The sequence below is a fragment of the Macaca mulatta genome, chromosome 3 (genome assembly GCF_049350105.2).
Source record: "Macaca mulatta isolate MMU2019108-1 chromosome 3, T2T-MMU8v2.0, whole genome shotgun sequence".
Lineage (NCBI taxonomy): Eukaryota > Metazoa > Chordata > Mammalia > Primates > Cercopithecidae > Macaca > Macaca mulatta.
In genome coordinates, this window is record NC_133408.1 from 124,055,787 (window position 1) to 124,081,580 (window position 25,794).

The 25,794-nt window shown below is 40.7% G+C and overlaps 1 protein-coding gene across 1 annotated transcript; it reads left to right on the forward strand.

The window, feature by feature from the left end:
• On the forward strand, positions 1-25,499 carry PON1 (paraoxonase 1). Its single transcript, XM_001095992.5, has 9 exons — positions 1-316; positions 6,273-6,343; positions 7,844-7,899; positions 9,138-9,306; positions 12,948-13,074; positions 16,289-16,489; positions 18,133-18,214; positions 22,184-22,312; positions 25,094-25,499. The coding sequence occupies exons 1-9, from the start codon at positions 243-245 to the stop codon at positions 25,250-25,252; spliced, it is 1,068 nt and encodes a 355-aa protein (XP_001095992.2). The 5' UTR covers positions 1-242; the 3' UTR covers positions 25,253-25,499.
• The last annotated feature ends 295 nt before the right edge of the window (positions 25,500-25,794 follow it).

Sequence of the window (25,794 nt, forward strand, 5' to 3'; positions counted from 1 at the left end):
GGCACCTATTCTCGGTCTTCTCTCTTTGCAGTGGCAAGAAGCAAAAAGGCGCTTGGCTGAAAGCGCTCAGCTCCGGCGTGGGGCCTTCTGTGTACCTGGTCCGCCCAGCGAGCTGCGGACCCGGCGGGGAGGGGCGGAGCGGGCCAATCGGCGCTGCCCCAGCTAGGCTGCGGCTGCAGGCAGGCATAGCCTTCTAGCCCGTCGGTGTCTGCGCCCATCGATCCGTCTGTCTGTCCCCGACCATGGCGAAGCTGATTGTGCTCACCCTCTTGGGGATGGGACTGGCACTCTTCAAGAACCACCAGTTTTCTTACCAGTAAGTCGGGTTGTGGTGAGGGCTGCAGCCTTCGTCCTCCTCACCCCCTGCCAGCTCCATGAGCCCCCAGAAAGTAGGGTCCAGGCTGTTAACAGAACATTTACAGGCAGGTGCAAGATGTACACTCTGCAGGGGTTTCCTAAATGTTTGTCCGGCTGTCATGTGCCCCTTGAAAACAAACTCTTGCTCATGGCCTGAGACATGGGATAAGGAGACAATTGCCAGGGCTGTGAATGCCCAGGTTGTCAGCATACATGAATTAATTTTTCATGAAGATTTGTGTGCCCTGGCTACAGATTCACTTCCCAACCCGGAAGGAAACTAACTAACCAGGCTGGGGGTTCTCCTGATATTTTGTGAATTAGAGAAAGGAGTCCCCGTCCCTTCTGCGCCTTGACTGCCTGGCCATGGCAAACCTTCCAGGCTTGAAGATTCTCAAATTGAGGCTACTGAGGGCCACAGCAAAACTGCGTGTGGACCCGAGCAGGTGGGAGCTAACGTGTGCCGTGATGACTTGCTTCAGTGGGGGCAGGCCGGGAAGAGGGAGCCCTGGAGCCAGCATCTGATGTCCTGGGGTTTAGCTCTGCTCCGTGAGTATGGGATTTTGGGCAAATCACTTTACATCTCTAACCTTCGCTGCTTCAGTAAACTGGAAACGGTAATACACACCTGCCTGGGACAGAGTAGCTATTCAATAAATGTTAGTTCCCTGCTTCCCTTTAAAGTATTTAATAAACGGTTAAGTGTTACACAAGGAGGGTGGGGATATTTTAAGAATGTATCAAAAGTTTCATAACTTGTAACAGGAGTTCATAGTCTAGAGATCATCCTAGTCTCTAAGGCTTAGTCAACAAAGCCTTATTTACTCTAAAGTAAAACCCAATCAACATTAAATATAAAAAAATTATATGTGCTTATGGACTAATTAGAAGCTTATATTCAGAATGGGTTTTTACTAATTATTGTGGAGGTTTTTCTAATTTTTTTTAAGTTACAGAGTGCTAGAAAAAAAGAAGCAGTTGGTAATCTTGGCTTTTAAATCATGTAAAAATTAGTTTGTGAGTTTGTATTATAGGTTTATTATAGGAGATTATAGGTATAGATAAAAATATATAAAGGATGGGTTGCTGAGCCTCCTGGAGTGGCCCAGACAGAGGAAGGAAGGGAAATTGTACCCACTGTTGGAAACCCCTAAAACCTAGCTACTCAACTGGGTCTGGGGACCAGATGCCTGAGCATCACCTAGGGGCTCCCTGCACATGCAGAATCTCAAGCCCTACCCCACACTATTGAATCAGAACCAGCGTCATTGAACAAAATTCCTGGGAGATTAGAGACCATGAATCTGCCCCAGGGAGAGAAGGCAAGAGATGATATCCTGAAGCCTGCATCAGGAGCAAGCCAATTCCCCAGGGTGGATGCATCCTTTTTTCTTCAGACTTGGGGTGTATGTGTGTGGGGCTCACAGGAAGCTATATGTGTCTGGGCTGGAGGGAACTTATGGAAGCACACAAGCGATGCCCCAAGAGATTTCTGAGTTTCCCAGGTGGGAGCAGCACAGAGAAAGGAACTGGGAGAGTTCCGCTAGACCACGAGTCTCCCACCTTTGTAGTCGCTGTATGTGCCGCACAAGTCCAAGGAATGCCTTGGATGATGGTAGAAACAGCTCCCCTCTCCCACCCCAGCTTGGGCTATGGAATGTTGCAGCGCTGCATCTGTATGGCAGCTTCCTTGTCCCTACATTGCTAATTGCAATACGTGAGTCCACTGAGTTTCCCTTCTCAGAAGGAAACCACAAAGCTAACGTTGGGCCTCTCAATGCATTTCTGCCATTCCATGCTTACTGTAGGTAACACAGTTGTGGGAAGAGAGTAGTGGTGGATTCCTGATGACCTGGGTTAGATCTAATTTCTGCAACTTTCAAGTTATTTTACTACTTTATTCCAGAAAAGTTCCAGCCTGTTTCTCCACCTGAAAACTAGGGGATAATGATACATATTACAGCACAGATGTATGTGTGTGTATATATATATATACTATATTTATATAAAAACATAAAATATATATACGCATACATATATAAATCAGGCATATAGCAGGTGTCCTGTAAATGTTAGCTTTTATAGCTGTCATATGTGATCTCAAAAATGCACCTATGAAACCTAATGAGTGATACTTGAATATGTATTATAATTATACCTCATTGAAACTCTGAGATAAGGACAAATAATCCTCCAACCCTCCAGCCTCCCCTAGGAGCGCAACCAACGCCATCTTCTCAGTCTGAAGTACTTGCCTTGTATCTCCACAAAACACTTCAGTGGACATTTGCAGAGTACCTTCTCTTTGCAAACATTGTGTTTCTGCTGGAGGTTATAGGAATGAATAGGATGCAGTCTTCACTCACCAATTTTAAAGTCTACTAGGAGCAAAAGAACAAAAACTGACAACTGTGAAACTGACAACTATGGTAAGAAAGTTGACAGTTGTGAAGGTTCCTGAGGGTAAACTAAGGAGTTATTACCCAATACAGAAGACTGGAGAAGCTACAAAGCATCATGAGTAGGGGTCTTCCCAGTGGGTAAGGGGCTAAAGAGCATTCTAGGTGAAGGGAAAAGTGTGAGCAAATAAAGAGGTATGAAAGAGATACAGGGAAGAGTGCTTAGTATCATGACACCTAGTTTCAAATCCCAACTCCACCCTCTTAAATAAGAAACCACGTGCAAAGTACTGAGTCTCTCAGTGCCTCCATTTCCTTACCTACAAAACAGAGTAAACACTCATCTTTTTCTCAAAGGTGGCTAAAAAGATTAAGTGAGGAAGTATGTGTGAGAGCCCTTATTGGGGCTTGGCACATAGTAGGCCATGAAAAGGAATTTGAATGAATGAGGCACATGTAGGAGCAGAAAATAGACTGATGAGAGTGAATTTGGCCCCAAGAAGAGTTTGAGAATGGATATGGATTTCTTAATGCCTAGGCAAAGATCTCTGTTTTCTTCTGTGAGCAGCCAGCATGTGTTTTCACTGAACACTTCTGCTTTGGTGTGGATGTTTGTCCTCTCCAAACCTCATATTTGATCTCTAATGTTGGAGGTGGGGCCCAGTGGGAGGTGTTTGGGTCATGAAGATGGATCCCTCATGAATAGATAAAGGCCTTCCTTTCGAGTGAGTGAGTTCTCACTCTATTCATTTTGAGAGGGGTGATTGATTGGAAAGAGCCTGGTACCTCTCCCCTCTCTTACATCCTCTCTCATCCCGTGACCTCTGTAAGTACTGGCTCCTCTTCACCTTCTGCCATGAGTGGAAGCAGCCAGAGCCCCTCACCAGATGCAGATACCCAATCTTGAACTTTCTAACCATCCAGAATCATAAGCCAAATAAACCTTTTTTCTTTATCAGTCGCTCAGCCTCAGGTGTTCCTTTAGAGCAGCACAAAGCAGACTCAGACAAGTTCACAGCAAAGGCTGTATGGTTTCTGCACAGAGTTCAGAGTCTAGTGAATCAGGGACATATCTCAGACAATGACCCTTATCTCTTAGGCCCAGAACGTTTGGACTTAAGCCTTTGACAAGATATTTCCTAATAAATTGAAAATGAGGTAGAAAAAATATGAGTTGGATGATAATAACACAGGTGAGTCAGTTTTCAGGTGCCTCATCCAGCTTTTAAGCAGTGTTCTCTGTAGATTTTGCCTGGTTAGAGAGCTAAATGTGAGCTTTGCATTCACACTTGAATTCCAATCTCTGCTCAGCCACTTCATAACTCTGTGGCCTTAGAAAGCCACTTAATCTTGGTCATCTGTGACTTAGGGAAAAATAACACCTCATGGAGATGTTTGAGGATTAAACGAGGGCATATACGGTACCTGAACTGTAGTAGTAATGATTATCCTGTAGAGATATGACATTTTTGGGCCACAAATTGGAACCCAAATCAACAGGTGCTGACTTAATGCCTCCTTGCCCACCCTGGGCTCTCTTTAACTAGGATTATTCTACCTTTTCCAGGCTAGAGATCATCTTCTAGCCTGAATTAGAATAGGAGCTGAGCAGTTCTGCCTTTCTCTATCTTTTGTGAACCCATATGTTTAGTGACCCTTGTGAGTCGGGCAGTGTGAGTATTCTTCCCATGTGGTTTTGAGTCTAAGAAAAGTGAATTTGACTATCCTTGGTGTTTTTCACAAGTCTTGGCCCATTCAGTGATTTTATGTCCTTGAATCTCTCCTTCCATGCCAGTCTTTGTGTTGTCCTTGGTTATGACCATCACCCTTAACATCTTGTACCTGCCCTTCGGTTCCTTGAGGGCATGCTACAAATATTCACTACACTTTCCCTAGACCAGAATTTTTTCAAATGGTGGGTAACAAAGTCAATTTAGTAAATAATTACTAACATTTTAAAATAAAACAGAATTGAACGGAAAAGTTAGGAATGTATCACACAGATTAGGGCGAGTATTGTTTGTGAAGCTTGATTCAGATGTGTGTGTGCATGTGTGTGTGTGTGCATGTGCTGGGTGTTCGCACCATATAAAATACTTTTCCTAATGTGAGTCTCCGTCTGAAAAGTTTGTAAGCCATTGCTCTATCACTTCCCCTTTTATTTCGTTATTGTGAATTTTTGCAATTATAATGTCAGGTTTCCATTTTTGAAATACCTTTCCATTTCTTAGGTTATGGACAGATTCCAACTTTCTGTTGACATCTGCTTTCTAAGTTCATATCCATCAATTAGGAAACCACAATCTCCTCACAGTCCAAGCCTTCATCATCTATTCATTCATCTCTGTATTTCTAGTACCTAGACTGGTGGTTCTTTACTCTGGTTGTACGTTGGGACAAACTGTGGCACTTTTACAAAGCAGATTACTAAGAGGCACCCCTTACCTCTTAAGTCAGATTTTCTTAGAGAGTGAAAATGATAGCCAGTGACCTGGTGGTAGGAATATACTCGTTTTTTCCTGAATGAATAAATGAAAGATCAGTCGCCCCCAAATTCCTATCATTTTGTATCATGTCAGTAAGAATTTTATCTAGCGTGTCTGTTCCCCCTGTAGCCCATCCTCCTCCTGTGAGTTCAAGTCATCAGGAGGACAAGTAAACTTCTTAGCCTATCTGAAGCCAGATAAGATTTCTAGGGATATTTGAATAATTGTCACTACCTGCCTTGACAATACTGTATCACTAGTTCTCAAAAAAAAAAAAAAAAAGTTTATTGTTTAAATCTCTTGGTTGTGCTAACGTCGTCTGTTTCTTTCAAATGCCGCATCAGTAGCTTCACTCTGCTCAGGCAGTTGGCTGGTACTTCCCTCTCACATCTGTTCATTTTTCCTTTGTCCTTTACTCAGACGTTCTCCATGGTGTTTATGCACTCATATCTGATAAGTTGCTCCTGTGTATGTGTGTGTGCGTGTGTGAGTGCACCTGTATGTGTGAAATGCCTTTTTACATGCAGGCCTTGTGCGTGATTTTTTGAAGTTACAAATCCTTTCAACATACCTGTATTTTTCAAGCACTACGTCACAAAGCAGATGCCCAGTCCAGTCTGTGGAGTTAGACTGAGCAGATGAGTAGGAGGCTGCCCATCTGTCAGCATCTCTAAAACGTCAATGGAATAAACTGGAACCATGTTGCCATTTACCCGGACTTTCCACCTAGGAGTCCTTACACATTGATGAAATTGCTCCTGTGCCTGCCTAAGTACACAGAGCCCTGGAGAGGGTACTGTGTATCTCTTGTGTGTACCTATCCATCTCTGCTAAATAAACACTAAATATTGTACCCAGAGTTCCCCACTTGTCTTGCCCTGGCCTTGCGTGGAAAAATTGCAGGAAAAACTCTGGAGTTGAAACTCAGACAAAGTACAGTGAAGGAGAACTTTGTGGGTTGCCTACCTTTGCAACTTAATTATAATTTCTGAATAGTTTTGTGTGTGTTTTCTTTCTTTCTCCCCCACAGAACACGACTTAATGCTCTCCGAGAGGTACAACCCATAGAACTGCCTAACTGTAATTTAGTTAAAGGAATCGGTATGTATGTGAGAGGAAGAAGGGTCTCATTTGAACTTCCGGTATTTTTTTGCTTTTTGTGTGATTAATGTGCCTGTTTAATTTTGTCGAAAAATAAAATTTTGAATCAGGAGAGTCAGTGGTAGTTAATGATAAATACCATGTTTTTTGACTTTTGACTTTACTAACATATTACCAAGGTGTTGGCAGTTTTGGTTGTTTGTTTTTGATCAATAGAGCAAAAAAAAAAAAAAAGAAAAGTAGAATAAAGTTTGATTCCATGGTAATCTAACTTGAGGAGACGGCAGAAGAGGGGCAGGAGAGCCAGATAAAGCAGTGAATAAAGGTAATTTTTTTTAGAAAAGCTCTGACAGGACTTTGCAATTACCACAAGGCTTCTCCTTATGTGTATCTCTTTTGCTATTGGAGAGGAAAATTTTTTCCAGAAGCTCCCAGCAGATTTCTCCTTAGATCTTATTTGTCAGAGCTGGAGGACAGGCTGGTGCCCTAGTTGCAAAGGATGCTGGGAAAGTAATTATTGAACCTCCAATGTGGGAGGCAGGCCCTGTCAGCAAAGATAAAAGGGTAGGGGAATAGCAGCTGGGAGGCAACCAACAAGGAGAGTCCCCGGGCTCAACTCTCCAGCTGGTTCCAACCAACAAGCTTTGTTATTTGAGGACAATTTTTTTGAGATCATGCTTTTGTGTGTTTTGGGTATTTTTGTTGTTGTTGTTGTTGTTCTTTTAGAATTATTCATCTCAGTTGATTAAGGCTCAGGAGGCTAGACCAGATGACTTAGTATCATTAAATTTCACTAGATATCTTATGGTGCAATTGTTTTCTAGAAAAATACGATATTGATATCAAATATCACTGGGTTTTTGAAAAGCATACTTTTCACTAAGTGTATAAATACCTATCAAATAGTTCATTTTTCTCTAGATAAATTGAAATGTTAAAAATTTACATGTACTTAAAGTATAACTAACTTGAATACAGTAATATTTAACTGATGTTTGTAATTAGTAGTAAAAATTCATATTCTGGATCACCTAAAATGTATCCCCATTTTAACTCAACTATTTGGAATTTGCTTATATTTTCAATATGGCTTTCCAAGGGTTTAATTTTTTTGGAACTATTAAGTATCAACACATATTTGTAGTTTACCCTGTATCTTTGGAAAACAGCAAGTTCTTTTCAAATAATCATGGCTTTTGTATATTTTGTGAATTTCCATGAACTTTAAGAGGTTTCAGTCTTTGAGGAAAAAGCTCTAGTCCATCAGTTTAAAACAAATATACTAAGTGTAAATTTTAATTAAACTTGTTAATGATATTAATGTATTTTTAATTTCCATATAATCACATTCATCAATTTGAATAAATGAAAGATGAATTATTCTGAACCTGTTAAAGAAGAGTAACATATAGCCCCAGTTTCAAGTGAGGTGTTAAGAAATGGATCCACTTCCTGCAGTAATATGAAACAACCTGTACTTTCTATTCTCTTTTCTGGCAGAAACTGGCTCTGAAGACTTGGAGATACTGCCTAATGGACTGGCTTTCATTAGCTCTGTGAGTGTTTTCTTCTACTTTTCTGTGTTCTAGAACGTTTTCTAGGACTGGCAGTTTAAGTCTTTCACTTAGGCTTTCTGTATACCAATGCCCACTTTCAAATAAAATGAACAGCCGTGGTTTAAAAGACAAATTGTGTATGCATTTACACCTCTGCTATAATTATGATCATGCGTGTTCCATGCATATTTGTGTTCTTCGGTCTACATTAAACCATATTACCTTAGCTTCTATAGCAGCAATTTGTTTGTGAGTTCAGTGTATTCAAGAATGTTTTCCCCTCAATTGTCTATTCCCTGAAGCACTTAAAATTGCCATATTCAAATATTTGCTAAATTAAATATACATTTAATGTATACTACTTCACATGTCATTTCAACTTTCACATTTTTAAACATATTTCAGAATAAGCCCTCTAATTTAACATTGTTGATAGGTCCCAATACCTAAGCTTTGAAGAGAGAATCCACCATATTTGTTGAAACTCTCCTGCATATAGATCGCTATGGTAGCTGATACAGTGCAAAACAAAAGAAGTCCACCATCTGGCCTGGGGATCATAACATAACAGAGTGGATAGGAAACAATAGACAATCATCCAGTCATTTAAAAACCTTTGCTACCTCTTGTAATTTATTTAGTCCAGTTTTCTCTTACAAAGATAGTAGATTAGTCATCCTGCAAAGCAATGTCTTGCAAACATTTCTTGAGCAACATAAGGCATATTTTAAGCAAAATCTTATATGGGAACCCAATATATAAAACAACAGCTTTGTTGTTTTGATTGAAGGCTAAGAAAGGAGTAGTTCCTCCGACCCACTAAACCTCTGTCTTTGAGATGCTTCCAAGGACCTACGAGGGAACAGTGTAAAAGCCATAACCAATATTGTATCTGTATTCCTTGCTTCTATCATTGAAGACTATTATTAATTGCCTCTTGGGTCTGCTCTTCCATTTTTGATCTTTCTCATGGGCTGGAAGCTGTAGTGTGGTGCACATATGATTTTGCTGCAGGGGATGAAAGGGTTTGTGTGGGATGGCCTAGTGGAGCATGTGGCTTCCAGAAGACTTCTCCTGGGGACCCATCATGCAAACTAACTTAAGAGGCTTCCTATGTGGCCATCTGGCTAGCTCTGTGGTTTGGAGCAGTCAACACAAACCCATGGCCCATGCAGCGTCTCTATTAGCATTTAAAGTACTGGTATTGTGCTTGATTTTTCTCCTCCATGGTTTATAAGGGATTACAATATCCTGGAATAAAGAGTTTCAACCCCAACAATCCTGGAAAAATACTTCTGATGGACCTGAATGAAGAAGATCCAACAGTGTTGGAACTGGGGATCACTGGAAGTAAATTTGATTTATCTTCATTTAACCCTCATGGGATTAGCACATTCACAGATGAAGGTAACAAGATTTACTGTTTATTAAAATCAAAACCAAACTTAAAAAACAGAAAAACATGCCAATAAATGAATAATTTTTTCTCATCCAAATGCAGCATAATCATGAATAATGTTCTTACTCTGGGTTTTAAACTTACCCCCTATGTTAATTGACCCTTATAGTAAAACCATTAGAATACTTGAGAATGCTAAAATATTTAAGATTTGTAAAGCACCTGATTTTGTAAAATACCAACATTCACATTATCCCTATAATTACCATAATAATAATATCCAGCCCTGATCATTATAGCTTTTCCATTGTTAACAATTTTCAAGACTCAGGCATTTACAGGAACAGATTTTTCTAACCCAAGGCATCTGCAACCTATAGGTCCAGTGACAGAAAGTCACCATGGTCAGTTTTCTGCCGGCCCCATCACCTTTAGTGCCTCCTGTCTGCTGGTTCCTCTGTTCTGTGTTCAAAATGCTCTTCTGCATGTTGGTCCCTTTCAACACAACTTGTTGATGTCATCCTTTATGTCTTTACCCCATTTCTCCCTTTCCATTTGCTGCTACTTCCTTGTCTCTATATTAATTTTCAGCCCCAGTTGCACATGGTAGCACCTGAAGAGTTTTAAAAGACTCGATGCCCAGCCCCCAGCTCGATAGATTCTGATTCCATTAGTCTGAGGGAGGCCTGGATCACAGTACTTGTTAAAAGTTGTTCAGTTCATAAAAATGTCAGGCTAGGGTTAAGAACCACGTTTATACCCATTACCTCCATTTCATCATCAGACAATCCCTCATTCAGTTCCTCTTCTGGACTTTCCCCACTGTGGGTGGCTAAAATTGCTGCCTTGAGAATCATCAGTGATGTTCCTATTTACAAATCTCCTCTCTTCCCTTCGTCCCTCTCCTTCCTTCCCTCTTCCCTTCCTTCCTTCCTTCCATAACCTCCTTTTGTTTTTTGTTTGTTTTGTTTTTGAGATGAGTCTCGCTCTCTCCCAGGCTGGAGTGCAGTGGCGCAATCTTGGCTCACTGCAACCTCCACCTCCCGGGTTCAAGCAATTCTCCTGCCTCAGCCTCCTGAGTAGCTGGGACCACAGGTGCATACTGCCATGCCTGACTAATTTTTCATATTTTAGTAGAGACGGGTTTTCACTGTGTTGCCCAGGCTGGTCCGGAACTCCTGAACTCAGGCAATCCACCCACCTTGGCCTCCCAAAGTGCTGGGATTACAGGCGTGAGCCACTGTGCCCAGCCTCCTTCACCTCCTTTCATGCTGTTGACCATTTTCTCCTTCACAAACTTGCTCTTCCTTGATGCTGCAGTGCCCCTAGCTGCTCCAGTTCTCATCCTACTGCAGGTTTCTCCCCAATTCATTGTTTTGTCACTCATTGCCACTTCCCTGAGCACTACCCCAGAGGTCTGATCTTTTACTTCCTCTTTATTTTCTCTATTTCAGAACTTTCAAACCAGTGTCACACTGCCTGCTTTCTAGGAGGACATCCCCAAATAGGGGTATTATTATTATTATTTTCACTAGTCCTTCACTTTTAATGCCGCAGGTGCTTACTAGACACTTCTATTTGGGTTCCTTTCCTATAGACACTTTAAACTCAAAATGTTGAAAATGATTTTCCATCCTTTTATCTTTCCTTCTCTTCCCCATGTAACGCGCGCACACACACACACACACACAAACACACACACACACACACATATATATATCCCTTTCAGTGGACTCTCCACTCATCCACCCATTCATCGCCATTACATTTTATTTTAAAAATATTTTTAAGTGCAAAGAAATATAGTGTTTGATGTGTGGATACTTTTTAAAATAAAAATGAGGTAGTATTACACAACCTCTTCTATAAATTGCTTTTGCATTAAACACTACATCATGGACTCCTTTACATACAGCACATTTGCAGCTGCTTTGCCAAGGTGGTTTGGGATTTGGTTGTGTGGGAGCACTGTAATATAGCTCATCTGCCAACGGATATTTAGGTTGTTCCCACCTTTATGCTCATTGCAAACAATGCCAAAATAAACTTTCTCGCACATGTATTTCCTGCGACGATATCCTATATCGCAGGATGAATTTCTAGAAGTAGAATCCACTGCACAAAAATGTGAATCCAGGTTTTAATCCTCACTTGAATTTGATTTCCATACCCTCCTTCCTCAGCTATATTCAGGGCCTTTGGATTCTTCCCTTCAAATACCTCTCATGACCTTTCCTGTCTTTTATTGCCAGTGGCATCATCTTGGTCCAGTCCCTTCTCTCCACATTGCTGGATTACTGCTGTAGCCTCAGCTCATGTTACTCCTTGGTTCAAATCGGCCAGTGAGCAAAGCCTGGATCTTCACCTTAAGCCCTAACAGGACCAATTCTGGCTCCTTGTGGTTTCAGCCCTCTCACTCTCCCACTCTCTCTTGCCTTCACTCTGCTCCCACCACAACCTCACTATTAAGTGAATATGTCCAGGAACTTCTCTGCCCCGGGGCATTTGCACATTTTCTCTCCTCAGCCTGGAATGCTATTTCCCTAGATATCCACATATTCGTTCTCTTATTTCACTTAGGTTTTTGGTCTAACATCCCCTCATCAGAGAGAACATGCCTGACTCCCATGAGGATAATACTTCATTACTCTCTATTCTTTTATCTTGTTGTATTTTTCCCTTGTAGCATTTAACACCAACTAAAATAAATTAAACACTTGTTTGCTGAAAGGGGTAATGAAAATCATCTTAGCAGCTTTCTCTGTTCAAATCTTCTCAATTCAACCTGCCAAATTTTGCATCTTGACATGGCGAAACCCCGTCTCTACTAAAAACACAAAAATTAGCCGGGCATGGTGGTGGGCGCCTGTAATCCCAGCTACTCAGGAGGCTGAGGCAGGAGAATCATTTGAACCTGGGAGGTGGATGTTGCAGTGAGCCGAGATAGTGCCATTGCACTCCAGCCTGGGCAACAAGAGTGAAACTCCGTCTCAAAAACAAAAACAAAAACAAAAACAAAAACAAAAACAAAACAAAACAAACCCCACCAATTTGATCATGTCAGAGGTTTCAAAAGACTTACTCTTTCTTAAGGCAAAGGCCACAATCTAACTTTTACTTGCCAACTCTGATCACACATTCTTGACCGCTTAGATGGGTCGCCTTTGTATTCTTAAACTCCCACTGACCCAAGGAAGCTGCTTCTGTTTGCTACTATTTCTCAGATGTTCTGTGAAATTTATCACCTTACACTGTGTAAATTACACTTGAGCACACCTTCTCATATTGGGAGTTCCCATAGTTTTTATACCTTTCATCACAACTGTGCATCTTGTGGAGACCATTTGAACTGGAAAACTTCAAGAGTTCTTTGGAGTTTTAGTGTCAGTGATACTCATTCTTAATTTGAGAATTTTTTTTTCTCCTGTGGAGTTTTGAGTTTTCAGAGACTGTCACTGGTTCTTCCTTGAGCCACTTTTCTCTGGAACAGGAACAATCACAAATGCTTCTCTCTACAAAGAGATGAAAATATTCCATCTGCCTGACATCCTAACTACTAGCTGGAGGTGGGTTGAAATTGGTTTTTGGAGAGAGGGCTGACAGTGAGAGCTTAGTTAATGTTTCATTTTTGTTTTTAATCTCCTCTCAGATAATGCCGTGTACCTCCTGGTGGTGAACCATCCAGATGCCAAGTCCACGGTGGAGTTGTTTAAATTTCAAGAAGAAGAAAAGTCGCTTTTGCATCTAAAAACCATCAGACATAAACTTCTGCCTAAGTACTGAGATACAGCACATTTCTATTTTCCTTTAGCTGTAGTGGATAGTTAATCCACTTTTGGTTTTTCCTTTTGGCCAGAGTAGGTATGGCTGTTCAACTCTCATTTCTAATGATCACAAACTCCTCCACATGCTCTTCTGAAGAACGTTTTGAGGACTCAAGCCCCTCAGAGATGGCCCATTCTTTTCCTCTCTTTCCCAGGCTGGCTCCTGGCCTCACGATCTCCATTCAAGTTATTACCAGGAAAAAATCCTGCTCTTCTTCAGAACCAGACTTAGTATTTCAAACCCAAATAGGCTTCATAGATAAATTTGACGTCATGAGCTTATTTATTTATATTAAAAAGTAGACTCTGGGAAGTTTCCATGAATTAGAAACACAGACCCAAGAGGAGACCCTAAATCAAGTGCATGTAAGACCTCCTTATACTGCCTCCACTGCTGTTTGATTGCACGAAATGTATGCAATAGCAGATCTGTGGTAACACTCAATTCCACTCTAGGCGCCTTCACATAACATATGGTGAAATAAAACACTCAAGGATCCCCAATCTCAGTCAGCTTCCTCACATGCCCTATGAAGATCTGACTTGTAAGGCCAGTGATGGATTTAGAACAACCTGACACTATCTTCTAAAACATTTACCTCCAACTCATTACGATTGTCTAGAATCCCAACCTATTTTTGTATAATTTATGTTATACAAAAATTTGACCACCTCCATATCTGTAAATCTAGATTTGTACTCTTTGCAGGTACCTAGCTAAGGGCCTGGTATGTGGTGTGCACTCTGTGATACCAGGACCCCTTCCTCTTCTTTCTTATCAGGTGGTTTGAGGATGAGGAAAATGAGATTGGAGAGAAATTGAGTTACTGGATGAGGGCCAATCAATTCACTAGTGACTAAGTAGGAACCCCCGCTCAGGTCATCTTCTGCTCCAGTGGGATGAGTAAAAGTCCGGAGAACAGCTTTTGGTAGAAGAGTTCATTCATACATTCATTTAACAAATATATTTTGGAAAGAGAATAAAGTTACTGAGTGTTTGGAGAATGTGAAGAACACCAAGATTTAAAGTAGAGAAAAGTATGTAGAATGGAGAAGCTGGGTTAATGATAACACTAATAAATGAGCTTTCTCTGTACGTCAGGTGCTGCACTAACTAATTCAAACAGATTATTTTATTGATGTTTTACAAATACCTTCTGAATTAGGTGTTAGTATTATATCCATTTTGGATTTTTAAAAAGTTGAGGCCTGGAGTAATTGTTAAGTTCCCCTAGATGACATCATCAGTAAATGGTGCAGCTGTGATTCTAATCCTGGTAACATGAGTTCAGAGCTGGTGCCTTAAACCGCTACAAAATAGTGAAAAAAATTATATGGTTTAACATTTAATCTTGGAAATCTCAGATTTGTCTAAGTTACCGGGTTGGAGTATTTTTTTCTTGAGCCAGTTGCAAAAATGTTGGTCTTAGGCAGCATAGAAGGAGACTGAAAATAACCACGGTGCCATAATTAACTAGAGTTCTGCTCTCTCAACCCAAGGATTAGCTGTGTGTATTTTCTTCTTTGTATTTTATGGTTGTTTATAACATTAATATTCCAATTACTAATTCTATTATAATTTAAACCTGTTATTATTCATATATCACAAGCATTATTATTGGTCATTTACTGTATGCCAGGCATGGTACGAAGGCCTTTGCATTCATTATTTCATTTTATTCTTACCCTAGCCTTTCAAGGTATACAGAGAAAACAGAGGTTTAGAATAGTGGCTCAAAATTTAGTGATAATGCTGTGGCCCCACATTATGATAGCAAGCAGTGTCAGGATTCAAATGAAGTCCATCAGATTTCAAAGCTATTACTCTATTACCCTTTAAAAATTTGTTATTTATTTACTTATTTTACTACACCCCCATTTCAGCAATAAAAAGTTATTGCTCTAAACCATTGCATTCTGCTCCTTTCTGTGAAAAACAGACAAATGATAGTCCAGCATACTAATTTCAGAAATTTACTTTTAAAAAACAGAGAGTAAAATCAGATTGCAGATTTATGTCTGGTGCCCGTCCAGACTAATCCTAAATTCCGAGACCTTTTTTTTTTATGTTGTAATAGTGGCTACCATTGATTGAGGATTTATTGAATGTCATGCTCCCTGCAAAGCACACAACAGGCATTGTCTCATTGTAATTCCCACTGCAACTCCACAAATTAAGATCCTGACCCTTAGTCTTCTACTAATGAGCTGTATGACTTTGAGAATATCATTTAACCTCTCTTTACAGATGAGAAAACTTAGGCTCTGCATGCCTGTCTAACTTGCCTGAGAGCTCAGAGCTGCGTCAGAGCTGATGCGCTGGCCACGACGCCCTCTGCAATAGAGCAGAGATAATTTTCTCCCAGATCATGCCCTCGGGAACTTCCATCACCTCAATCAGCAAAGAATGACTCACTTATGTGTTCACTATTGTACCTATTAAAGCAGAAAAATAGACTCATATATCTTACATTTTCAGTGACAGAGAGAGAATCCTAATCAGAAAGGGCGGGGGGGGGAAAGCCATAGCATTCTATTTCTGAGCATTCTTGTTCATGGACATTTCATTCAGTTTAGAATCACGAAATCTTAAGGCTGGAAGATAGACCAGTCTATCATCCTGCTTTCATAGATAAGGAAACTGAGGTCCTGATATGTGAAAGGATTGATTTTTCTTAGATCACACAGCTAATAGTAGCAGAGCTTTAACTAAAATGCAAGTATCCAGGCTGCTGGTTCATCATTTTTTCAGTTTCTTATGGGAGTTAGTTCTATGTGAGCACAGATATGTGAGCACATTTTTGCCCTGACAATGATTTCTGGCCTAATTTAATTTCTACTGAATTTAGTGTATTTACACACACACACACACACACACACACACACACACACACACACACGATGTAACACTATTTTAAGATACATATAAAAGGATTTTTATGTTACAGTGCTATAATCACTTCCTCAGATTTCTTAGACCAATGATTGTCTTTAAGGATTGTATTGGCAGGACTAATTTCATATTAATTCTGTTCCATTATAGCTAGCATGAAGGCTCCATCCCATATCTTGATTTTAGGAATAGACGGCGATGAATGTCAATTCATAATCCTGTAATGTTCAATACCTTCACCTTATATATGATGTGTGTATGTTTTATTTGCAGTTTGAATGATATCGTTGCTGTGGGACCTGAGCACTTTTATGCCACAAACGATCACTATTTTCTTGACCCCTACTTACGGTCCTGGGAGATGTATTTGGGTTTAGCGTGGTCGTATGTTGTTTACTACAGTCCAAGCGAAGTTCGAGTGGTGGCAGAAGGATTTGATTTTGCTAATGGAATCAACATTTCACCTGATGGCAAGTATGTGAACTCTCTGAAATGTAGTGAATTTACTCAGATTCTCAGGAGATATCTTGGAATATATTCTTTTTAAAAGTAATATGATACATTTTAACATGTTACCCTAGTGAGATAAAATCAGGAAAAATGTAAAATGTCTTAATTTTTCAGGGGGTAAAATTTATCAAATCAAAAATTTCGTTGTGAAGGCATATTGGTTTTGTTTCCTTTTTGGAAAAAAAGTACATTTTAAGAGGGGGAACTGTGATGAAGATTTAGTATGTCTGAATAGACTTGTTTTGAATAAAGATTCGAGTGTATAATGAGATGAATAGTATGCAGGTATACATATGTCAGTAGTTCAGGTTTATGACAAGATAAGGAATTTGTACCAAAATGTAAATCAAGACAACACTTCCTTCATCACGAAAGTATTACTGTGAAAAACGTCAGTTTAAGCAGTGTGCTTAGTGATGTAGTTGATTTATAATGTTATCTCATGGGGCCCTACAACAAACAATTTGCAAACCAACATTGGTCTGGAGACTGCATTTTGGGTAGCATTGGTATATGCATTAAATATCTATATCCATCCATATATATGCCCTTTGTCATCTTGCATCATCATCAAGGATTTCAGAGTCAGTAACATATGCTTAGAAAGAGCAACAGGGGCCAGGTGTGGTGGCTCATGCCTGTAATCCCAGCACTTCGAGAGGCCAAGGTGGGTTGATAACCTGAGGTCAGAGACCAACCTGGCCATCATGACTAAACCTCGTCTCTACTAAAAATACAAAAATTAACCAGGCATGGTGGCACACTCCTGTCATCCCAGCTACCAGGGAGGCTGAGGCAGGAGAACCACTTGAACTTGGCAGGTGGAGGTTGCAGTGAGTTGCAGTGAGCTGAGATTGTGCCACTGCACTCCAGCCTGGGTGACAGAGCAAGACTCTGTCTAAAAAAATGAAAGAAAGAGAGAGAGAGAGATAGAGAAAGAAAGAGCGAGCAAGTGAGCAACAGGGACAGGGACAGCTTTTAATTATTCATATCATGGACCAGTTTTTGAAAATAGAAGATAATCGAGCAGTAATTTCTTTTTTTGTTGGGGGGATGCACAGTGCTTAGACTAACCCCAGATCTTTGTGGGGTATGACTAAAGCCACAGAGTCGGGACCAGACTCAGGACAGAAGAGGAGGAAGACTTCTCTCGATCGATCCAGGCCAAGCAGCTTTTCTTCTCTCATATTTTTCTCTGGATTAAAACAAGGAGCTGTTGTCAAAGGGCTTTCCTGCAACTTTCCTGGGAGAGAACTCACTATCCCCTGAAATGCAGAACCTGGGGCTTGACACAAATTGACAAACCAAAAGAGAAACACTGTAATGCATTTTACTCCCAGATACTAAAAGTTGGTGTTAGGGTTAAGTTCCTTCCATACTGATAAGGACAATTACGTCCCCTCCTTCAGAAATAACTTTGCAGAGATTAAATCCCTCTGTGCATTGTAAACTCACTGAGTTCTTTCAGAATTTAGTGTGTTTGAGATGGGTTCCATTTTCCATTCCTTAAACGAAGTTCTTCCCTATGAATAGTTATTACAACTTCATCTTAATCTCTCAAGTTGTGTTACTTCTAGTACTTTGACGTAGCTCTTTCTTCTTTGAAGGTATGTCTATGTAGCTGAATTGCTGGCTCATAAGATTCATGTGTATGAAAAGCATGCTAATTGGACTTTAACTCCATTGAAGGTAAGATGTATTAACACTGTAAGTTTGCAGAGTGATAATTAGATTCTAATTGATTTGTGAAATTAAATGTGAAGAGAAAAGGACTGCTTAATTGGTGTGGGTGAGAACCAATTTTTCACTCCTTTATTAAGAGTCATTAGCATGGTTATGTGTTTGTTGTTCCTTTTTACTCAACTGCAGAGTGGCAAACAGCAAACCACACCTCTCACCCGGGAACCTTGCATTCTTTCTGCTCTAGCAAACTTTGAGCTTGGCATTGTGTTCCCAGATCCTCCTTCCACCCCTCCCTTCCAGCCTTTCTTCCTTCCTTTCTCCCATTCTCCCTCTCCTCCACCTTCCTTCCCTCTCCTCCCCTCTCTCTCTCTCTCTTTTTCCCTCGACGTTGATGGAACAGCCAAGAAGTAGCCTCAACTTGTACTTAATGCTGGGCTGCTCTCCACAATGTTTATGAAGTCCACGCGCTCACAATGGCTGCCGGGTGACCTGGCTGCTCCTCACCTCTCTGCCTTTTTACCTCCAACCATTGTGTCCCTGCCCCACGTCTCCTGCCACTGTCTCAGAATGGGGCACCATTCCCTCTGCTAGGAGAAACCTTCCTCCAGATCTCCACGGCCCTCTCCTTCATCTCCTTTCATTTTTACTAAAACGTCAGCTTGGTCTTTGAAACCTGGAACTGCTCCCTTCCCCTGCATGTTTTCCCTCGCCTTTCCTGCTTTATTTTTCCATTCAGCATGTATTGCTAGCATACTATATATTTTATTCTTCCCCTTTATTACCTGATTCCCGAACTGGGGTGTAAGCTCCACAAGGACAGGCTGTTTTTCTATTTGCTCCTAGTACAATTCTAGTTGGAGCTGCCTAGTTGGCATTTAACAAATACTTGTTAAATTACTGTGGTGGGGCTGGGCATGCTTCAGGGGTTCACCTCCTGTCCCTACCAATTCTGGTCGTTTGAAGGTTGGAGTCAAAAGGGGTGAAAACACAAAGGATAGGAAAGAGAGACCAAGAGCAAACTAGAGCCCTATGAAAGCAGCCCTCTACCTCTGCAAAACAACAAGATGTTGCTTTCTTGCCATAAACGCCCACTGCAGGAAGCACTGTCAGCGCCAATTGTATGACTGTTCCTGTCAGCACATCCGAGGGACTGTCATGAGGGGCCTCACTCAGAGAAAATTACCTTAAAGCAACATTAAATGTAACATTGTGTTTGACATTAAAAATCACTGGCAGGGCTACTTTGGTATTAGCTCAAGTAAAATGGAATTTCACACGCTCACACTGGCTGAGGGAATAAAAAACAAGCTGCAGTTTTAACAATAGATATTTCTGTAAAGCGAAAGTTAAAGAATTTTATGAGAATAGAACCCAATGTAACATACCTTCACCACAGAATGTCAAGGCTCTGCTCCCACCAGGGCGAGACTGAAGGCAAGGGCAATTTCAGCAATAGACCATGTCTGTCTCCCATCATAAAAACCCCAAAAAGGTTATCCATCAATTGTCACATTATTCTTTCTTTTGAAAGATTGTATTAATTAATGTCAGTTAATTAATACTCGAGAGTGCCAAGTAATTTGATAAACTAGCCGAGGCTAATCTTAAATTTTTGAGGAGGTGTAGATGGGTTTATGTCCAATCGGATATTATTCAGCCTTAAAAAGGAATGAAGTTCTTGGCCAGCTGTGGTGGCTCATGCCTGTAATCCCAGCACTGAGGAAGGCTGAGGTGGGTGGATCATGAGGTCAAGAGTTCAAGACCAGCCTGGCCAACATGGTGAAACCCCGTCTCTACTAAAGATAGAAAAAATTAGCCATGAGTGATGGCATGTGCCTGTAATCCCAGCTACCTGGGAGACTGAGGCAGGGGAATCACTTGAACCCAGGAGGCAGAGGTTGCAGTGAGCTGAGATTGCACCATTGCACTCCAGCCTGGGCAACAAGAGCAAAATTCTGTCTCAAACAAAAACAAAAACAAAAAACGGAATGAAGTTCTGATACCTGCTACAACTTGGATAAGCCTTGAAAACATAATGCTAAATAACATAAGCCAGCCACAAAAGGATAAATAGTGTACAATTTACTAATGGGAAGTACCTAGAACAGGCAAATTCATGGAGACAGAAAATAGAATAGAATGCTGATTACTAGGAACTTGGGGGAGAGAAGAACGGGGAGCTATTGTTTAATGGGTACAGGATTTCTGTTTGGGGCTGACTGAAAGTTCTGGAGAGGGATGGTGATGATGGTTGCACAATATTGTGAATATACTTAATGCCACTGAGTTTTATACTTAAAAGTGGTTAAAATGTCAAATTTTATATATATATTACCACGATAGAAATAATTCTCTCCTCTCTCCAAAAAAGATTCCAGGACTTAGTCAATGGATTAGTCACACTTTGATGAACCTCAATTCGCAAAAACCTGGAATATTTGTTAACAGAGAATACCGTTTTTCCCAAAGAGAGTAATTTATTAAGTTTTCTTGACCAAGGAATGCGAAATTTTCCAGTTGCCTTTGTGGGAGTGTGAGATGTGATATGCAGGGGTCTTGCCGTGAGTTAGCATCGAGAGGAATTATTTATTTGCAAGGCAAGGAGTTCACTGTTGGACTCAGAATAGGTTCCCTGCTGGACTGTCAGCACTTCCGTGGCATAAGCTGTGTCTGCTGGGTACCTGGTGCTCTCCAGATGCTGCGTTCCTCGCAGAGCTCATGTAGGAGCTTGGTAATTGCATGTTGAATGAATGGGATCCCAGGTTTCTGTGTCCTTCTCCCACTCCCACTCTCATCTCAGTAGGTTTCATCTGCCATGGAATTCGCCAATCGGCTATGCCGCTTCCAAAGATAAGAGCAAAGCCCTGCAACAAACATTTCCTCATTTAAAGACATTATGGTATCAGAGTGGTGTGCTGACACTGGGATGGACAGGGATTTAGGGATGGAGAAAGCATGGAGCCGCCTGTCTTGCCTGTCTCTGGGGTAAGAAAGACTGATGGCTCTGCATGGTGGTGAGAATGAGGCTCTGCCACGATGCTTGAGTCCTCTAATCCCTCCCTGGGCATGTGAGGAACAGCTCTCATTCTGAGTAGGAGGCACAAGAAAGCGCTGGTTTTCTGCAGCTGTCTGTTCATGCCCTGGCCTTTACAATGAGTCATGAGCAGTTATTTACAGGGTCTCTGGGCACTGAGGTATGCTGGTCTCTGAGGTTAATGGTAGATATTATTTCTCCAACTGAGAATAAGAGGTAAACAAATAGATGGGATTTCTCCCTGGTAGAAGGCAGACAAGATGATGAATGGTGGAATTAAGAATCATTGGTATTATTTATGATCCTTGTACAAAGCCTCAGCAGCAATCTGTGCAGTCATCAAATGCTTGCAACTTATATTTAGAGAATAAACAGCAGAAGAACAGGGAGTTGAATAACATCAAGAAACGAAAGAACAAACTTTTCCTCAACTTCAAGGCAAAAACGAGACTCTGGGTGATCATTTCTTCTCTGGCGGCACAGCCTATGATTAGCCATTAAAGAGTCCACATTTCATTGATGTTCTTCTCAGAAATGAATCGACATTTCCTGGCGGTTTTCTGAATGCTTATAAAAATATCATTTGCACATGCCATTTTAGAAGCAGTTGTTTTATGCTGAACTGAAAACTTTTTTTTTTTTCAGTTTTAGGTTCATGCACAGATGTTGGTACAAATGATTTTGTCTAACTTTTAACAGTCTTTCTTGGTTTTCTGTATCTTTACCCTACCGCATTCTGTCCTGGAAACTGACAAAATACTAGCATAGACGAAATGTCAGAGGAATTTTGTGAGTCCTGTTGAAATGGGGCAGAACTGTATCCTTGGAACCAGCAGTGTGGTGGCCAAGGACAAGAGGCAACTTTTCCCTGATATATTTTGCTCCATCACAATTGTGTTTTACTTTATGTCTTGTTCTTTTCTTGTTTTTAATCTTGTAAGTCCCTCGACTTTAATACCCTCGTGGATAACATATCTGTGGATCCTGAGACAGGAGACCTTTGGGTTGGATGCCATCCCAATGGCATGAAAGTCTTCTTCTATGACTCAGAGAATCCTCCTGCATCCGAGGTTAGTTTTAAAAATGAACCAGATAAGTGACTTTATTCCCAGCTGTTGTTTTTTTCAGTTGAAAACATAATTCTCAATTCTATGTGCAAATAAAAGGGGGGACATGGATAGATGATCCAAATGATCAGAAACAAAGGCTTTTGAAGGTGCTTTAGTCAGCGTCTAGGCAAGAAACACATGGCACACTTAAATTGGATAATTTGAGGGGAGTTTAATCAAAGGACTATATAAAAAATGTGTGGACACAGTGTAGGGTAATCAACAGAGGATAATGCAGTACCTCAGGGCTAGCGAGGGAGGGAGGAAATGAATACCAGAAGCCAGAACAGGTATACGGTGGTGGGTGGAGAGGGTTGCCTGAGAGGAACTTGGCCTCTGGTTAAGGGATCCTCAAAGAACATAATGACGCCATATTGCTATGGTTTAATCATTCATTTGTTACCTGCCTTCCTATTCAACTCCCCCTTCCTGTGTGGTAGTATATGCACAGGTCCATGCAATGGACCAGTCCTGGAGCACATTGGCCAGCCTCTCTAGATCTTCCTGCAGGTGGCAAGATAAATCGCTGGAATTATTTTGGCTTAGAAGATCTCATCTTCCACCTTAGTTACAGTACTCAAAGGTCCCAGTTTTTGTCCATGGTCTTTATTCAGTGAACTATTTTGGGTACAAATAAGAATTTGGGACCTACTTCAATATAGGTATTTGCACATTCACTGAGTTTTCAGTATCTACTAAGGGTACTTATTATTTACATCATATATATGACATCATTTTGACATATTTGTCTGCTGCTGTGTATGTATTGTTAAAGCTGAGTTTTAAGAGTCCATTTCACCTGCCCAACAGGAAAAAAAAAGTGTTAAAGCCCGTATCTCTTGGGTTAAAAAAAAATCCAAATGCGTATTTCCATTTACATTATGGCTCTCCTGTCTTTTATCTCTAGGTTTACAGGACAATTGTGATCATGTTTAATGGAAATCCTTTTTGCCTTTTGCTAGTTTTTGGCTATTAGGGTTGCTGAATGGTAGGTTTAACAGAATTGAAGAAATGTGTGCTGTGGAGCGTTCAGTGCTCAGAACTGAGCAGAATGTTAGATTCTAATTGTTCTGGCTTGTTAGCTCATTTAGTTATCTTGGGTCATTTGCTATAGCATGGACTTGGTTTGTTTTTCTGGAAAAAATACTTCATTTCTAATGATTGCTCTGCAAAGGAATAGTAAAAAGTAGTAACAATTCATTATCTAATGCACTGCCCCAGAAGAGTGATTTAGTTTTATTAACAAGAAGCTTAGGTAAGCCAAGGTGCACCATCAACTATTTACCTGTAACTACTACATGTTAATGCTATGGCAATTTCCTAAGACATCTGTCCTTGGTGCCAGCTGTTTTTAAGAGGTCATTTTGAAAGTTCCCACAGACCCTTTTAGATCCAGGCACTGGCCTTCACAGTTGGCCACATTTGTGATGTACATATCCTTTCTTCAAGTCATTATATATTATCATAAAGGCTTAATAATAGAATGTTAGAGTTGAAGGGGAATTTAGAGATAATCTAGTCCCACCTGTTTCACTCTACAGATGAGAAACAAATGGTAAGTGGAAGATCCAAGACACGACCCAGGTCTCCCACCTCAGTGTAGTGAATCACATGCGATTGCTATTTTCGACAGCCAGAATGATCAAATATTGGCTATTTCAAATGGTTGGCTTAACATGATACTATACTATTAATGATGCAATCACATTTCTCATCAATTAAGTGAAGTAAACTGAACTTACAAAATTTTATACATTTAGAGACAGGAGGTTAACTTTAGAACGCCCGAGTATGGTACAGAGATGTGGTTTTTTGGGGGTCACATTTTTTTTTTCTCTTTGTCTGCATTTTAAAAACCAGGAATTAAGTGTAAACATCCAGTTCCCTGACTTACCTGAAAATACATGAAAACGGACCTGAATTACTGCATGGCAACCATTTGGCTGTTGTTGAGCGTATTAGTCAAGGTTCCCTAGACGGATAGAACTAATAGGATATATATATATATATATGTATATATATATATATATATATATATGTAAAGGGGAGTTTATTAAGTATTAACTTACCTGATCACAAGGTCCCACAGTAGGCTGTCCGCAAGCCTGAGGAACAAGGAGAGCCAGTCTGAGTCTCAAAACTGAAGAACCTGGAGTCTGATGTTTGAGGTCAGGAAGCATCAGCACGGGAGAAAGATGTAGGCTGGGAGGCTAGGCCAGTCTCTCTTCATGTTTTTCTGCCTGCTTTATATTCGCTGGCAGCTGATTAGATTGTGCTGCCCAGATTAAGGGTGGGTCTGCCTTCCCCAGCCCACTGATTCAAATGTTAATCTCCTTTGGCAACACCCTCACAGACACACCTAGAATCAATACTTTGTATCCTTCAGTTCAATCAAGTAGACACTCATTGTTAACCATCACACTGAGTTAACAGCTTCCTCCCTCCACATTTACTTAAGTCCCCACTGCTCCCTAATGTCCCACATCCAGATGTGCTGCTCATTTGCATTTCCTGCCTCACCCCTGTAGGTTTAATACTCTCCACCTCTGCTAAAGATCACTTGAGATCAGTACCCACCTGTTCCCAAATGAGGAAACAGGTGTGTTAAGTGTAATTTTGGAACAAAATAGGATTTATCTCATTGTATAAGATCATACGGCTTCTTATGGAGGATGACCCTACGCATAAGGTTGTTTTAAGTGACCTGACAAAAATGTTAATTCAATGTTATTTCTTTCACAGGTGCTTCAAATCCAGAACATTCTAACAGAAGAACCTAAAGTGACACAGGTTTATGCAGAAAATGGCACAGTGTTGCAAGGCAGTACAGTTGCCTCTGTGTACAAAGGGAAACTGCTGATTGGCACAGTGTTTCACAAAGCTCTTTACTGTGAGCTCTAACAGACCGACTTGCATCCACGCCATAGAAACTGAGGCCATTATTTCAACTGCTTGCCATATTCCAAGGACCTAGTGATCTTAGCTGAACAATGAATGCTGACCCTAAATGTGGACATCATGAAGCATCAAAGCACTGTTTAACTGGGAGACATATGACGTGTAGGGCTTTTTTTGGAGAATACACTATCAAATCAGTCTTGGAATACCTGGAAACCTCATTTATCAATAAAAATCCTTCTCACTAAAATGGATAAATCAGTTATGTCGATTGTCAGATATTAAGTAACAGTGTGTGACCCCAAAAGTACTTACCCTAAAACATGTGTTGCCTGAAAGCACGTGTATGTATTGCTGTCTTGCCATGTCTTGTTCAGAAGACACAAGGGAAGCAGGCCTAGCTCACGTGTCTTCAGAACTCCAGTACTCGCTCAGGGACTCCAGTTCGTGGGCCAGAAAACTAGATGTGCATTATGAAGTTCCCCTCTACTCCACGCACATAGCAAGTCTGACAATGGCAGTCAGACTTACTCCTGTTTTCCCTT